Here is a 15,702-nt window from a genome sequence, read left to right as displayed (position 1 = left end):
AATAAATAAATTAGATTCTTAGCATTCTCAACCTCTATCTTCCAGAAAGACTCAGATATGTTCTAACATACCTCCAGAAACCAGCAGATACCTGGCTAGCGAGTCTGCAAAAGAATGTGGATTAAGGAATAAAAGAAATAAGCAATTTAATGGTGATTTCTTTGGGATGTGATTTCTCTGTAGTAAAGGAGAACTTTGAGATTTATACATGTTTTATGGTAATTAGAGGAAAGTGCTTTTACTCAGGGAGAATAAAAGATTCTGATTACTGCTTTGAAAACCAACTTTCTCCTCCCAATAGTGAACTAAAATTGAAAATAAGATTCCTAATTTGGATCATCTGTAGCAGTGGACAGGAAGGGCACTGTTCTTACAATTTATTCTCATCAGATTTTAATTGTTCTACCCCACAATGACATAGAATTAAACAAATCTCAGTGATGTCCTTACAAAATTAAAATGGACTGTAGGAAATTATGCTTTTTGTTACTGTTTTTGTTTTGGAAATTATCTTTTTAAAAACTGGACACACAGGATAAATTTCATTTCAGCAAGGATTAATGATTTGTACCAAAAATTCTATTCCAAGCAGCTAGCAGAACATATTTTATATTGTTTTCAAAAACCAGTATTTTATATCATTTTCTAAAACCATAATTCTAACATTCATTAGCTGTGTGGCCTAAAGAAAAATCACCCATCCTCTTCAAGCCTTAGTATTCTCATCTATAAAACAGGAATAATACCACTAATCTGCTTCAGTTTCTCCAAGTTTCCATGGTCCCCAAAATAAATAAATGCAAAGTTAAAAATCAAAGAAGTGCAAGTTAATCTAGCAGCTGTTTGTCAAGAGAGCTTGCCACCCACCACACGGGAACGACAGCATCATAGCATTACAAACTGTCATCAGTACCTTCAGGAACAAGAGCACTCAGATGCTACTGCAGTCTCCAGTATGTCGAGTTCTGTCTGTTTCTGAGTCTCTTAATTTTGACCCTTTATGCTCACATTGCAGCTCTTGGTTCAGTGCACAGTCCCTAATATGGGTAGCACATCATTATCAAGCAGAAGACTTCTGGTGTAGCTCAGGGAGCCCATTTCTCTGGGAAATTACTGAACTATATCAAACTATACAAAAATCCATTCCTGAAATCCAAATACAAGCTCTGGGTTTTTGCAGCAATAACATGAAATAATGCAAAAGAAAATGAGAAATTATTTATAAATGGTAAACACTGAGTATATACATATAATAATTATCACTGATAATCATTATTTTAAATGACTTGGACTCTTAACTTTCTACAAATTGTATCATAGAGAAAATATTTAACAAATTCAGGATCTTTGGAAGTGCCACATCTTGACAAAAAAAGCCCACTATTCTTGAATACAACAAATTTAAGCAAGTCACTGTTGATCTTGGGGGACATCACTTCATTTCTATAGGCTCCCTATTTCTTAAGATAAAAAGAGAGGGTTAGCTCTGGTGATTTTTATTAAATTGCATGAAGTAGTATTTCCTGCCCCATCCTATCACCTTTTTGCAAAGAAGACATGGCTCCCCACAGCCAATGCTATAAGAAAAGGCCACTGGCCATGCAATCAAGGCGAGCACTCCCACCTTCACTAAATCAGAGTTGAAGAGACTGTCATTCCCTGTTTCTGCTCACACCATCCAAACCTCCCTAGGAGGCCACTGTGCAATTCATTGGTTTCTAACATTTAGTTGAAACTGGTTTCACCCATATGTGAATATTTTGCTGGGATGGTATTCCAGGATATGCTGTGTATATACAGCCAGGAAGGAAAAGGGAGCTGTGGTGTGATTTTGTTTTCTTGGCATGGGGGCGGGGGGGAGGGGCAGAGACAGGGGCATCCAGTGAAATTTACTCCATATAGGTCCGCGCCAACCAAGAGGTCTGATCACTAGAATTACCGCTCATCCCTCTTTCACCACTAAATCCTCTTCTTTGTTTTTCCAACATTTCATGGTGAAAAGTTACAAAGATAAAGAAAACTTGAAAGAATTACACAATAAATAGTAATATATCCTCATTAAGAGTCTTCAATTACTAACATCTTTTATTAAATGTGCTACTGTTAAATGTGGTTTATCACATATCTATACATCTTTTCATCAGTTTTTTTTAAACAATTTGAAGTGAGTTTCAGATATTAGTATACTTTTCCTCAAATACTTCAGCATATATATCACTAACTGGAGTTCAGTATTTACTTTTTTATGAAAAACTTATACACAGTGAAAAGCATTTTAAATGTTATCATTTGATGAGTTTTGACAAATGAATACATCCAGGTAACCCAAATGTATATTAAGAGATAAAACATTCCCATCATCCTGGGAAGTCCATTTGTAGCCCTTTCCAGTCAGTCCCTGCCCTCACTTCTGCTCCCAAAGGCAACCATTGATTTGTTTTGTTGCATGTATTTTACAACTAAATGGCACTTTATATATCTATTCTTCCACTGAAGGACACCTGGGCTATTCTCAGATTTTTCTATTATGAATTAAAATGATATAAACATTCTTGAATAAGTCATTTCGTGGACTTATGTTTTCAACTCTCTGCGGTAAATACCTAGGAGTAGATTTGCTCGACCACAGGGCCAGTGTATGTTTCCATTTTAAAGAAACTGCAAGGACCTTTTTCTAAAGTGCTCATACTGTAAAAAAATAATAATAATAATAATAAATAATAATAATAAAGTGCTCATACTGTTTCACATTTCCAACAGCAACATATGAGAATCAAACATATATGCAAGTATGCTGCGCATCCTACAATTTAATGTTATAATTTTGCTTTAAACAGACATACACATTGTAAAGAAATACAATCATCCTCAGTATCTGCAGGGGATTGGTTGCAGGACCCCTGTGGATACCCACATCTGCAAAGCTCAAGTCCTTTATATAAAATGTGAATCAATCCAGGTTGGTTGGATCTGCTGATGCAGAACCCACTCAGATAAGGAGGGCTGACTGTATGAGGAAAAAAGGTAAAAGTAGTCCTTTATATTTACCAACATATGTATTACTTCTGGAGCTATTCTTCCTTCTTAAAGATCTGAGTTTCCATTTGATATCATTTTCCAACAGCCTGAAAACCTTCCCTTAGCATTTCTTATAGTTCAAGTCTGTTGATAATTTTCTTGGTTTTCACTTATCTGAAAATGTCTTGATTTTGCTTTCATTCTCAAAAATTATTTTTGCTGGGTATGGAATTCCAAGTTGACAGTGTTTTGGGCTTGGGAGTTTATTTCTTTCAACATTCTGAAAATCTTGTTCCACTGTCTTCCCTACTCCTTTATTTCTTATAAGAAATCAGCCATCATTTGTATTGTTGCTCCCTCTTTCTAACACATCACTTTTATCCTGGTTACTTTCAAGATTTTCTGAAGTGAGCAACAACTGAAATCTCTGTTCAGTTTCTCTCAGCCTTAGCCGAGTTGTTTGGAATCTGCCCCCACATGCTTACTTCAGGGATTACCCCGGTATGGGAAGATTTTATACACAGATTTTGAGGTCCTCTTATGTAGCTCTCTCCTTTTTGGGGTTTCCTCCTCACTTCCTGGTTGCTGTTGTAAGCCCAAACTCTGTCCTCTGTATTCACACCAATAAAACTGTAGGTTCCTACAGAAGTTTTAGTAGCACTGTGAGGCTGGTGCTGGCACTCTAGCAAAAAAAGGATTACAAGGAAATTCATCTAGTGTTATTCCCTTCTTCCAAATGTTAATTCTCCTCCAATTTCTGCCTGCTTTTGGTCACTCTCTAGCACCTTCACATAGTTTTTTTTTTTTATTTTTTTTTATTTTATACTTTGCTTAGTGTTTATAATTGCTATGTGTGGCTGGGCTGATATAAGCTACTTTGCCATTATTAAAAACTGAACTTTCCTTCTTTTCCTGTGTATCTACAGAGAATACAGATGATTCTCCTATAATTAGCAGGTACTATGGAAAAAAGAAGGTGTTCTGTGATTCACACTGATGTACTTTCGGTCTTCTGATTAAACATTAGAGCCACAAGAGACTCTAATAACACTATTCAATAGAACTTTCTGAGATAATAGGGTTTTTTCTATTATCCAATATTGGTTGTCCAATATGATAGCCACTAGGCACACAGGCTACTAGGCACTTAAAATGTGGTTACTGTGATTGGAGGAATGATTTTTTTTACTTTATTTAATTCTGATTAATTTAAAATAACCACATGTAGCCAATGGTCACTTCATCAGGCAAAATGACTCTAGAGATCATCTGATACGGCCTTTCTGTTTACAGACCGTGAGCCAGTAACTAAGAGAGTTTCCAGCAGGGATCTGCCCATGAAATATGACCACCAGTGGCAACACCAGGATTCAAATTTATCTCTCCCAGTTGCTAGTCTGAAGCTCCTTCTACCCTGTAGAGGAAGAGAATGCAAAATGCTATGGCTAGGAGAGGACAATGTAATCGTAACAAAGATGTAATAGGTAAGTGTGATAAATTAGAACCTAAAAAAGTATAGTTGGAAAAAAATGGAACAGTTGAGGGCAGAATGATTTGCAAACATATCATTTAGTACACATACATAAACACATATTCACTGGGTGTGCTATTTCCTTTTAGGTAATAATTATTTCATCAGTTGGAGAAAAAGAGCTTTTTCTAACTCATTATAAGCCCTGATGGTCTGACTCAGCCGTTTTACACAAAATACAAAGAGCACAATCAAGAAACTGATGTCTAACCTCCACTCTCCACCAAGTGTCTCCTTTCCAAGTCCTACAGTCTTCAGTGATTTGAAGAGTTACTACTTAACAATCTTGTTTGTTTCTCAAAAGACTGTAAGATACACACCCCTGTAAAGGTTGCCAAGCATCCGCTCCTGAACTTAATACTCCCTGTGAGGATATGACTCTCAACTAAAATGGAATGTTTTTTACCTTTTAACCCACTCTCTTGTACTACTGGAAGTTAAGTGGTTACCTCACTACATTCTTGCTCTCTGTCTCTCACACACACATGCATCCCATAAACCTTTGTGTGGATTTCACACCAGCATTACTAATATACTAACATACATGGTGTAGAAAATGTCTGCAGAAAGCTCCAAGAAAAACAGCATTGTTTTCGGAGAAAGTGCTGTGGTCAGGATGATGTCATTAAAAAACATCTAATTAATTTCCTGTAGCCACATCCTGAAGGAAATCCAAAAGGCTTGATTTTCTCACAAAGTCAAGTAGTCTTTTTGGGGGGACAGTAACTGTTCCTGTGAACCCACAGGTGTTACAAATTGATAACGATTACGATTTGCCTTTAAAATGAAATTTCATTTTAAAAAATTTTCATGTTGGAGGCATTACGAGAATATAAAAAGTAGCCTTATTAAATGTGAATTTTAAATTTTAGTTATTACTGACAGCAAAGCAGTTGAAGAAAAAAATGAGTAAATTTAGTTGGCATTTACTATTGGGCTTCAGGAGGTTTCCTCTCCAGATCTGAGTAAAACACAGACTACTATTCATAAGAACCAAGGAGAGGAAAGCACCCGTTACCTACTGTATACCCTCAACATTTTTCCTCCAGGCGCTAAGTATTTATCAGCACTGAACTGGAACACTACAGTAGGTCTGACAGAAGATTTGAGCACCTTGAGGGCAAGAAACAATGGTATATTTATCTTTAGACCGAAGGGCATTTATCACCTGGCACGCAGTTAAGTACCAAGTCACCAAGTAAACATGTGTTGAATGAACAAATGAATGAGATAGTCAATATAAATAAGCTATTCTTCTTTCCTTCCAGAAGCTGCCAGTTAAAATGGGGAGAGGACCACCATTACAGATAATCAGTAAGCACTGTAACTGAGTTATCATTAAGGGCTTTAGTCTGCCAATCAATTTGAAAAAATCTAAAGATAATATGAAGTGCTTATGAGTTTACAGAGCCTTTGTGGTGAGCAAATTAAGAAAATCTTTTAATTTAAAATACGTATAATACTTGTTGACCCAGAGATCCCCCTTGCTCCATAATACTCTCCTCCTAAACATCTACAGAGAGACTTGTAAAAGGTCTTTTTCACCGCAACCATGTTTGTAAAAGGAAAAATCCTCCCTGAACATTCCATCACAGATGAATGGTTTATCCATAATATATATAAATACACAGAAGTTCAAAAGAACGTGGTTGATCTGTATGTGCTAACATGAAAAGGGGTTCAAGACTATTAAGTGAAAAAACATTTGGGAAACAATATCATACTCCTACTTATGAAAAACAAAACCATAATAGACTATATATACATAATATATATAACAGGATGGCAGAAAGTATCTGTTCTTTGCTAAAGGAATCAACTATCTCATCACTCAGCAAAACATGACTAATATGCTAGCCAGGTTTTGAACCCCATATGCCAATTTCTACATCTCACTCAAGCCAACTTGAGTTCTACCTGTTCCATGAAGTTTCCTCAAGTCTGTACTGGTCGCTCTCTCCTCTGGAATTCCAGAATTTTGGCAGCGATTAAGAGAGCATCATTTATTGCTCAAGCAGTGTTTTAATATTTATGTTCAAAGGGAACACAAGCCTCTTGGCGGTGGGGACAGGGGGGTGACCACACACCCAGTGCCTAGACCCTGAGCCCTCAGCACAGAGCCACATACACGTCAGGTGCTTCGTGAGCAGACATCAGACTTAACTGCATTAAATCCCACAAGACTGGCCAACTAAAACTCTGAATCTAAATAAAATACATATTATTGCAATAGCTCCTGTTAGACATATTGTATATTCCTTTAAGTTCTGAACCAATATTAACACCAATCTTAACAACTGATGGTTAGTTTCAGGGATGTAGAAATAAAGATTTCAGTTAATTGCAGGCGGGTAAGAAGCAGCACTCCAATATAACCTTAAAAATTAAGAGAAATGGTAAGAAAATAACATTAAAATTCTCAAGAAAATTAATAGTACCCTACAATTGCCTAGGCAAACACAACAGAAGAGACACGGTGAAAGAAAAGAGAAATTCTATAGATCAGTCTAGAAATCAGGTAAGTATGTTTCAGCAACACAGAGCAGAAGCATGGGCTAGACAGCAGAACATCCCAGAACAGGGCTTCTCCTGTGGTCAAGCTACAGCTAACTGACAACACAGTGGGCTAGAGGGAAGGGGGAACCACCAGAGAAGGCTGTGGAAATTACTAAGGTTTTGATAATCAGAAACTTTGAGGAGAAGATGAATGGAATTTTAAATAGTAAAGGAGAGTCCACAGACCCTTAACTACAGTAGCTGGGCCTTCTCTATCATTAGAGGGGAAAAGGGAAATAGGTTTAAAAATCAGTCTCAGGGTCTCTCACCCTGAGAGAGGATTGTACACGAGGAAAATTTCTCAGCAGGCAGGCTTGTGGACTGCAGAGGCCAGAGGAAGGCAAAGAGAGAGTCTGTGCGGTGGCAACTCTAAGATGGGAAAGTTCTGGGGAGGGAACTGGTACCAGTATTCTTTCAAGGCCCCTTCCATCCTTATAATTCAATGATTTCTTAATAATCCATTGTACAGCAAAGATTTATGAAATCTAGGTAACACAGGCTGTAGAAAGTTACACTATTAAGAAAGGGGAAGGCAGAAAAAATTCTCTTCTCCTTTTTAACATCACAACCCTATTTCCCTAATTAAAATTCTGCCCTATCTAGTAATTGGGCCAACATATACATCTCAAAGATTAGGAAAACAAAATACAAATCCAGCTCTGGACATGTATATAGCTATCTGTTCCTTTACTAAGTGGCCCTATCTAGATAGTTATGCTGTTTTAGTTCTTAAAATTGGCTCTCACTGCTCCATGCCATCAGTATATCTGCCTCTAGAAATTGGATCCCTCTTTTCATCCTCTTAAGATTAAGAAATCAGATCATCTGGCTTATAAGAATTCTTTGTAAACTAAGAGTCAAGACACAAAGACAAAAGGGTTGAGGCAACTTTCTTGGGAATAAAACTGTCAGAAGTCCACGGCCTGTGAATGGTCTGTTTTGGTAGCTTTCAAAGGCTTTTTTCGACACCCATGGATGAGAGAGACTCTGTAGAAGTCCAGCCTTCCCAAGGGGAAATTCCAGCATGCCTTGGAGTAAAGGCTTTTTTCTTTCCCAATTCCTTTCTAGTACTTGACTATGTTCTAGAGACAGGAAGATGCCGGGTCATTTGAACAACATAATTAAACTCCATAATGTCCTATAGTGAAATTCTAAGATGTAAATATAACTAAACATATTTCCCAACACACAGATAAATTTATTGTTGCCTCTGTTATTAACCTTCTCCTTCTTATTTATAATATTATATTATTACTACCATTTATGGAATTTCATTATGGAATTTCAGGTACCAAGCTAGGTACTTTACATGTATTATTTATAGTCTTATCACAACTGTGTATAGAATAAATAGAATCATCATTTTCTGAATAAGAAATCACAAGCAAAGAGAAGTTTAAAGTAATAATTTTCCCAAGATCCCAGAGCCACGAAGAACTTGAGCAAGGATTCAAATCTGGATCTATTTCATGAGAAACCCACCCTCTTGTCACTGTGTAGGCACCATCATGTTGCACCTACTGGATATCAAGTTTCAGGGAATATTACATTTCATTTATCTAGAAAAGATTAGAATGATATTTCTTTATCATTACAATTCAGGCCTCTCACCTTAATAAGCTTCTACCACCTGAGTTAAAAATCCACCAAAGAAACAACGTAAAGGATTCACAGTAGTAATACTCCATCTCGGATAAAGCATAATGTACGCTACTTTAATTTAATAAATATATCATGATGACATAGCTCTTTGCTAATTTTACATACGTCTACTCCACAGCACCTTTGAAGAGAATAAGAACAATGCATCTGACCAAGTTGTCAGAGCCTGAGGTCAGGGACCATGTCTTATCTCTTTGTCCCTAAGGACTGTACGTGGCAGATATCCAACATCTGATTGTTGATGAAAGTAAAAGCAATGATTATCAACTTCTGAAAGTAATGTTTTAAGTTACCTAAAACATTTGAACAGCCAAAAAAAAATTGAAAATATATTTCAAGAAACTGCTTTTTGTCTGCAGATAAAATTCCTACCTCTCGATCCTTGAGTTTCATGGCAAGCACCAACTGATGCCTGTGGTTAGTGAGAGCCTCCCGGTAATTTCCTTTGGAGAAGAATGCAGAGCCCAGATTTCCGTGAGCTCGGCATTCTCCAGTCTGGTCACCTGAATTGGGTTTAAAATAAATAAATAAAATTTCTCTAAGTTACAGCATTATTTGTAATATATAATGGTCATCTTAATTTAAAAGCCATAGATCTACTAGCTAAGATTTCACTTGCCTTCTTTTAGAAAAATATTTTCTTCTTCTACAAGACTCTATGTGGGGAGTTATGGTCCTAGAGCGTCCCGGAAATGAGAGGTTAACAAACCAGCTTGACGCAAACCAGCTGCTGTTTGAGTCGCCTCATTGCTTTGGTTCTGAACAACCACCAGCTTGTTGGTTTGGTCACTTGACTTCAAACCTACCATAACATATTGCTTCTTTACTGGTATGCTGACAACAGACTCACCACATCCCTTCTCTTACTGCAATCCTGCCAGTCCTCGAATAATCACTGCAATGATTTTCATAAACCACCACAGCACAGAGGAGTGAGGTAACTTGCCAAAGGTCACACAGCTAGTAAATGGCAGAGCCAGGATTCTAAATTCAGCAATCTGGCTCCACAGTCCACATCATTAACCATTGCACTATACTGTCTCCTCCAACAAAATGATGGTTCATTCTAATGTAGGCAAAATTAAAATTAAGGTAAAAGATTCACCCACAAATACTATCATTTGGGGTATTAAATCTGTGAGCCCACATCTCTGAGGAGGCAATGAATATGTTAATCCATATCTCTTGGTCATTTGGAAGCCTCGGTACCTCGTTAAGTAAAAATCCCTAAAGACCCGAGTATTCTAAAACAGAGAATGTTCTAGAGATACAACCACTTTTCACTTGCACATGTTATTCCCATTCATGTCAGGTTAACCAGCATTACTTCCTTTCTTGCTGACATTGAGGAGAGAAGCATCACTCTACCTAAGGTCTTGGCTACATCCAAGTCCTGCTGCATGTATCCAGTGCTCTTCTCTGTGTTTCCAAGAGACCAGTAAGCACTGCTCAGGGCAGAGAAAACGGAACCTCTCAGTTTGAGGCTGCAGGTGCCAATCTTCAGAGCGGCTTCTAAGACAACCACAGAGGCCCCATGATGGCCAGCTGTCAGAAGTTCCTGCCCAACCACAGACACGACCACAAAGGGACTCTTGTCCAGTTTCATTTTCTGAAGCTGCTGATAAGTGGGCTCGAGGGAGTCTGAAGAAAAAAGAAAATAAGAGAATGTACGATGGTATACAAAACAATCTTTTCTAATACGTTCTAGAAACAAATGTTTATCATACCTTTTTATGGCCTGTTTCAAGTACAAACTCTTCAACCTTTTAATCTAGCACCACCCTCACTATCCACGTATCCATCTTACTCCGTAACACCAGCCTCAGTCCAGTAATCTCCCTCCCTCACCCTCTCACACGTATGCCACACATCCTCGCCATGGTCCTTCTTTGATCAGGACCCACCCCTTTCCCTGAATGGTTCTGCCCTCTCAAAATATTTCAGGCTTCTCACCCGTGTCCCGCCTCTACTGTATACAGGCACACCTCGGAGATGCTGTGGGTCTGGTTCCAGACCACTGCGATAAAGTGAACATCACAATAAAGAAAATCACATAAAAGTTTTGGTTTCTGTGCAAATCAAAGTTATGTTTATACTATAGTCTATTATATGGTATCTTAAAAAAACCAATTAATTAAAAAGTATTTGATTGCTAAAAAATGCTAACCAACATCTGAGCCTTCAGCGAGTCATTATTCTTTGCAATAGCAACATCAAAAATCACTGATCACAGGTCACCAGAACAGATACAATAATAATGAAAAAGTGTGAAATACTGCGAGAATTACCAAAATGTGACACAGAGACACCAAGTGAGCAAATGCTGTTGGAAAAGTGGCGCCGATAGTCTCACTTCACACAGGTTGCCACAAACCTTCCATTTGTAAAGAAAACAAAAATCAAAACAAACACACACAGTATCTGTGAAGCACAATAAAACGAAACACAGTAAAATGAGGTCTGCCTGCACACTCCCTGGGCCCTCCAGGCCACGCTGATCTTTGTATCTAAACTTCTACTGCATTTTTATAGTTAGTATTGCAGTTTGGCCCTTAACCATTTCAAAGTTGTTCGATGTGTGTTAATTTTTAGCTTCCCAGCTAACTCTGAAGCCCACTCTAGGACTGTTTAATACTTTATTATAACTCCATAGCAACTGGCACAATGTTGGCACTAAATTTTAAAACCTGCCATTTCCACATGGGTGAAAGTCCCTCACACACCTGGCTTCCATGAATGTTTGTTAAACCTGAATCTGAATGACTGATTAATAAATTCCACCTTTTTCCCCGAAGATACAATAAAAGAAGCTCTCCCAATAAAATAACCACCATCCTCACTGGCATCCAAGAGCCCACTGCTGCTTCTGAGACCAGTATGACCACATAAAAAAGTATTATCAATTTTTGCTGTGGTGACAAATGAAAGCATGAAGAAATCATCTGTGTTCACTAAGGTAGGATGAAACACAAAATTAATGTTGATCTCATTTTATTTTCATGTGGTGTTTGGAAAGAACACAGATTAGGGGTCAGGAAGCCACAAGGAGATTTTTTTACATTTGAAGCTATTTTTGAAAGTAAATGACCTCTAAGCTCCTTCTCCCTCGTCTTTTTTTTTTTTTTAAGACAACTGCAGAGCTAATGACTAACCCTACAATGAGGTAGCACTTATAACACATTTGTTGTTAGCTTTTTTGAAAAACTATTTCACATTACGTGTTCCACTGTGCATATATTAAAAAAAAAAACTATGAAAGGTTGGTCTCTTTAAATTGTGAATCTCTCAGCCAATAGCACTGCATTAAAATGTAATTTTCACAATTTATGAATTCAAATCAACTATCCACTAAGAAGCTCTCCTCTGAATCAACATTACCACGGAAACCTCAAAACCTACTAGTGCCTAAAGCATTTTTTCCCTTCAATCAGATCACTAAACAGAGAACAAAGAACATTTTTACACCTGTCAAGATGCAAGCAGTGCACAGTACCAGTAAACACTAGCTAACCAATAGGGTTAAATACAGGCACGAGAACCCAGAATTCCTAGAACAGGAAAAGAACAAAGCCATATTAAAACAGCTATGAGCAGAATTTTGGTGGTAACTGCTGAAGGATTTGGCAGCCAGTGATGATCACATTAGCATCCCACTGACCAATTAGCAGAAGCAAAAAATGATAGCATTTTAGGGCTGAAAAGACCTTGAAAGCACTCTTACTTTAGAAACGAAGAATCTGAGTATTTAAGAGATTCATGCAAGGTCAGACAGCTTGGGACAGAGCCAAGACAAGAACCCATTGCAGGGCTCTAAGTCCAGGCTCTCTGAGACTAGACAAAATTCTTAGTTGTTCACACAAGAAAGAAATTCTGGTTGGTTTAAGTAGAAAAGAAATGCACTGAGTGGCTACAGGGAAGGGTGGAAAACCAGAGCTCCTGACCCACAGTCAAAATCATGCCATAAAAGCTACCTGCTAAAGGTAACATAACTGTGGCAACTAAACACAGGACACCAAAATTTGCAATGCTTCCTCCACCACTACCAAATGCCACCCTTGGAAAATGCATATCACTACTGCCACCCGCCACCACCAGGACAAATTCTGTGTATCCCTTCTTCTTTGAGCCTTTAGCTCCTAATTCAAAGGTGGACTTCCAATTATAAAGAAAAAGGGGAAAATTAGGATCTCATGTCTTCATTTTTATAGTGGAGAGCAGGAGGTAGAAGTATAAGAAGGAAACTCCCAGAAGAGAAGAAGATGTTCAGACACTGACAGTTCAAAATGACTGATGGCCAGCAAAGAGTCTACGTTTCAGCTAGTGATTTTTTTAAACCACAGTAACCATGGCTAAGTTCAAAAAGAGAGCCATCCAATGGAGCTTTAAACATAGACAGAAGTAGAAAGAAGAGAGAACACTGCACAAGTAGAAGGCCAAGGGAAATCCCTGGAAGATGCCCAAGAGAAAAAGAAATCTTCACTTGTACAAGTTTTTACTAAATAAAAACAAGAGGCAAAAGGTCAAACTTCCATTTGCAGTATATAGGAAAGAGACTATAAATATTTTAAAAGACAAATTATAATGCAAGCTCATATACAGTATATGTTACATGAGTTTGGAAAAGGGAGTGACCATCAAGGGTAATCAAAAAGCTTCATAAAAGCATAACTTGATTTCTTGAGGAAAGGGTAGGACTTAGACAAATCTTTGCTTTTTTTCTGCTGGTAGAAGGTATTTTAGGCAGAAGGTTTGTCCTAAACAAAGGCACCAGGATAGCTGCATGGAATGATGGTCAGGCCAGCTTAAAGAACCAGAGAATATTTATAAGGAAGGAAGCTGATATGGGATAATGGAGAAAATACTGAGCTTAGGATAAAGAAACCTGAATTTCAAAGCCACATAACCTTATTTTCTCCCTTTATTATATGCATCAGTTATGACTGTGGTATAGTTTACATAAACCCATACATGTTATAAATATGCATATGTCAATATTAAATACAATATGTGTATATACATGTAAAAATATCTATGTGTGCATCTATGCATGTGTAAAGATACATATATATACCACACAAAAAAGTCAATTTCCCCTTACGTAAATTTTAAAAATGCTTTAATGTCAAACTTCTCTGCTTTGGGCTGTAATTATGTCTAACTGGTTCACACTCACTAATCAGAAGATCTGGTTAGCAGCTATATATTCATTTAATAAATATAAGTGGTAGGGTAAGTTTTTTTAATGTATAAAACAATGTATAGGCTGGACTAAGTGATCTCTGAGAATCCTTCCAACTATACCATTCTACGACTCTAATTCCTATTCTAGAATAAACTTAGGCTGCTGGCAAAAGGAATAACTTTGTGATTTTCTCAGGCTAGGTGGAACAGGGTTTTGGCAGCCTGTAGCTGTTAAGATGTTTTTCTTTCTAGAAACTATACATAATATATAAAATACCCAATGTCAAAACAACTTCATAAGAATGTAAAGGCCCTTTGCAACCATCACTGAACACCAGTTACATGCTTTCAAAACGTAAAGGTTTTAAGAATTTAAGATAAACAAAGTTGTAGTTCCTGACACTTGAAGAGCTTGTAGGAATGTAGTAGAGGCTAATAATAAACACATCATCACACTCAGCTAAAAGATACATTATATTTCATCAGTTCTGAGATGCACATTTATTTACATATTAACATCTCTGAATTTGATGTTTAATACCTTGAACTCAATGGTGCCTCACAGTGATTGGTTATTTCTATGTCCAACTGGGGCTAAAAGAGCTCTTTCAGTTTATATAAAATAAAAAGTGACAAGAAAGAACTATGTTATCATTTCACCATTAGCATTTTCTTTTTTCTTAGTAATTTGTAATATAATGATACAACTTTCAATCCAGACACCTTAGCACTGGTAGGATGCGCTATGGGAGCCCAGAGGAGAAAGGTGCTAAAGTGGCTAACCTACTCAGGTAGGTCTGGGAATGGTTTCTGGAGGTAATGATATCTGAATAGAAACTGAAGATACGGAAAACAGTGTTTTCCAAGAACTGCGGGTAGTTTTAGCTGAGAGTGCCTTGGTGATGAGAATGAAAGAGGGGTAAGATCTTTTATACTAAGGAGGTTGGCCTCTGTCCTGTAGGCAAGGAGGGAAAATGCAGAATTATGAATAAGAGAATGACAGATTACATTTATATTTTAGAAAGTTCATTCTAGAAGGAAAGCAAAGCATAGACTGGTTTGAAAGAGATAAAACCCAGGAAAATCAGTTAGAGGAAAAGTCCTATATTTGCAATGACAAAACAGATGGAGAGCAAGGGATAAACTTTAGACATATTTTAAAATATACAGTATTTTAGGAATAAATGCATTTAACAAGCACGGCATCTTACTCCAAAGGAATGATGCTCCGCTGGCCAAGGTAACTAAAATTTTTACAGACTTCAATCTGTCTCAGGCACTCTGAAGACATTCTGGGGCCTTCCAGGTTATCCTCACAACATTTCACTGGCATACATGACTAAAAAGGCTTCAACTTTCCTAAAAACTTCTTGATACCACTACCAATTATTCTTGGATACAATGTAATACTGAATTGCAAATCCACAAGACTGAAACAATCCTGGAATAAAATCTCCAAAACAGGGATCCAAAGAGGGAACAGCAACTACTGACAAAAGGAGAAAGTAAGCCAAGTATTACGAGGGTAAAGTACTTCCCCAAAACAAAATTTACAGGTAAAGTTCATAATATTTTCTTCATTTTAATTTTTACCTTTTCCTAGGCTAATTCCTTAGATAGGAAACAAAAGTGAAAACCACTGGGCTTGTCACAAAAGGACAAATATTGCATGATTCCACTTACAGGAGGTACCTTGGTGGTTGCCAGGAGCAGGGTTGAGGGGAATGAGGAATTACTGTTTAATGAGTACAAAG

General features: G+C 37.4%; 1 protein-coding gene across 3 annotated transcripts in view; it reads right to left on the bottom strand.

Annotated features, from left to right (window-relative positions):
* Positions 1-15,702, bottom strand: part of TTC28 (tetratricopeptide repeat domain 28) — a 477,328-nt gene that overhangs the window by 228,254 nt on the left and 233,372 nt on the right. For all 3 annotated transcript variants that reach the window (XM_031442960.2, XM_031442961.2, XM_010992318.3), the window contains 2 exons: positions 10,136-10,408; positions 9,140-9,270 (listed from right to left, as the gene is read on the bottom strand). In XM_031442960.2, coding sequence (XP_031298820.1) covers positions 9,140-9,270; positions 10,136-10,408 — 404 coding nt within the window. The remainder of the gene's footprint in view (positions 1-9,139; positions 9,271-10,135; positions 10,409-15,702) is intronic.

The sequence above is a fragment of the Camelus dromedarius genome, chromosome 31 (genome assembly GCF_036321535.1).
Source record: "Camelus dromedarius isolate mCamDro1 chromosome 31, mCamDro1.pat, whole genome shotgun sequence".
Lineage (NCBI taxonomy): Eukaryota > Metazoa > Chordata > Mammalia > Artiodactyla > Camelidae > Camelus > Camelus dromedarius.
This window is presented reverse-complemented; position numbering and strand designations above follow the sequence as displayed.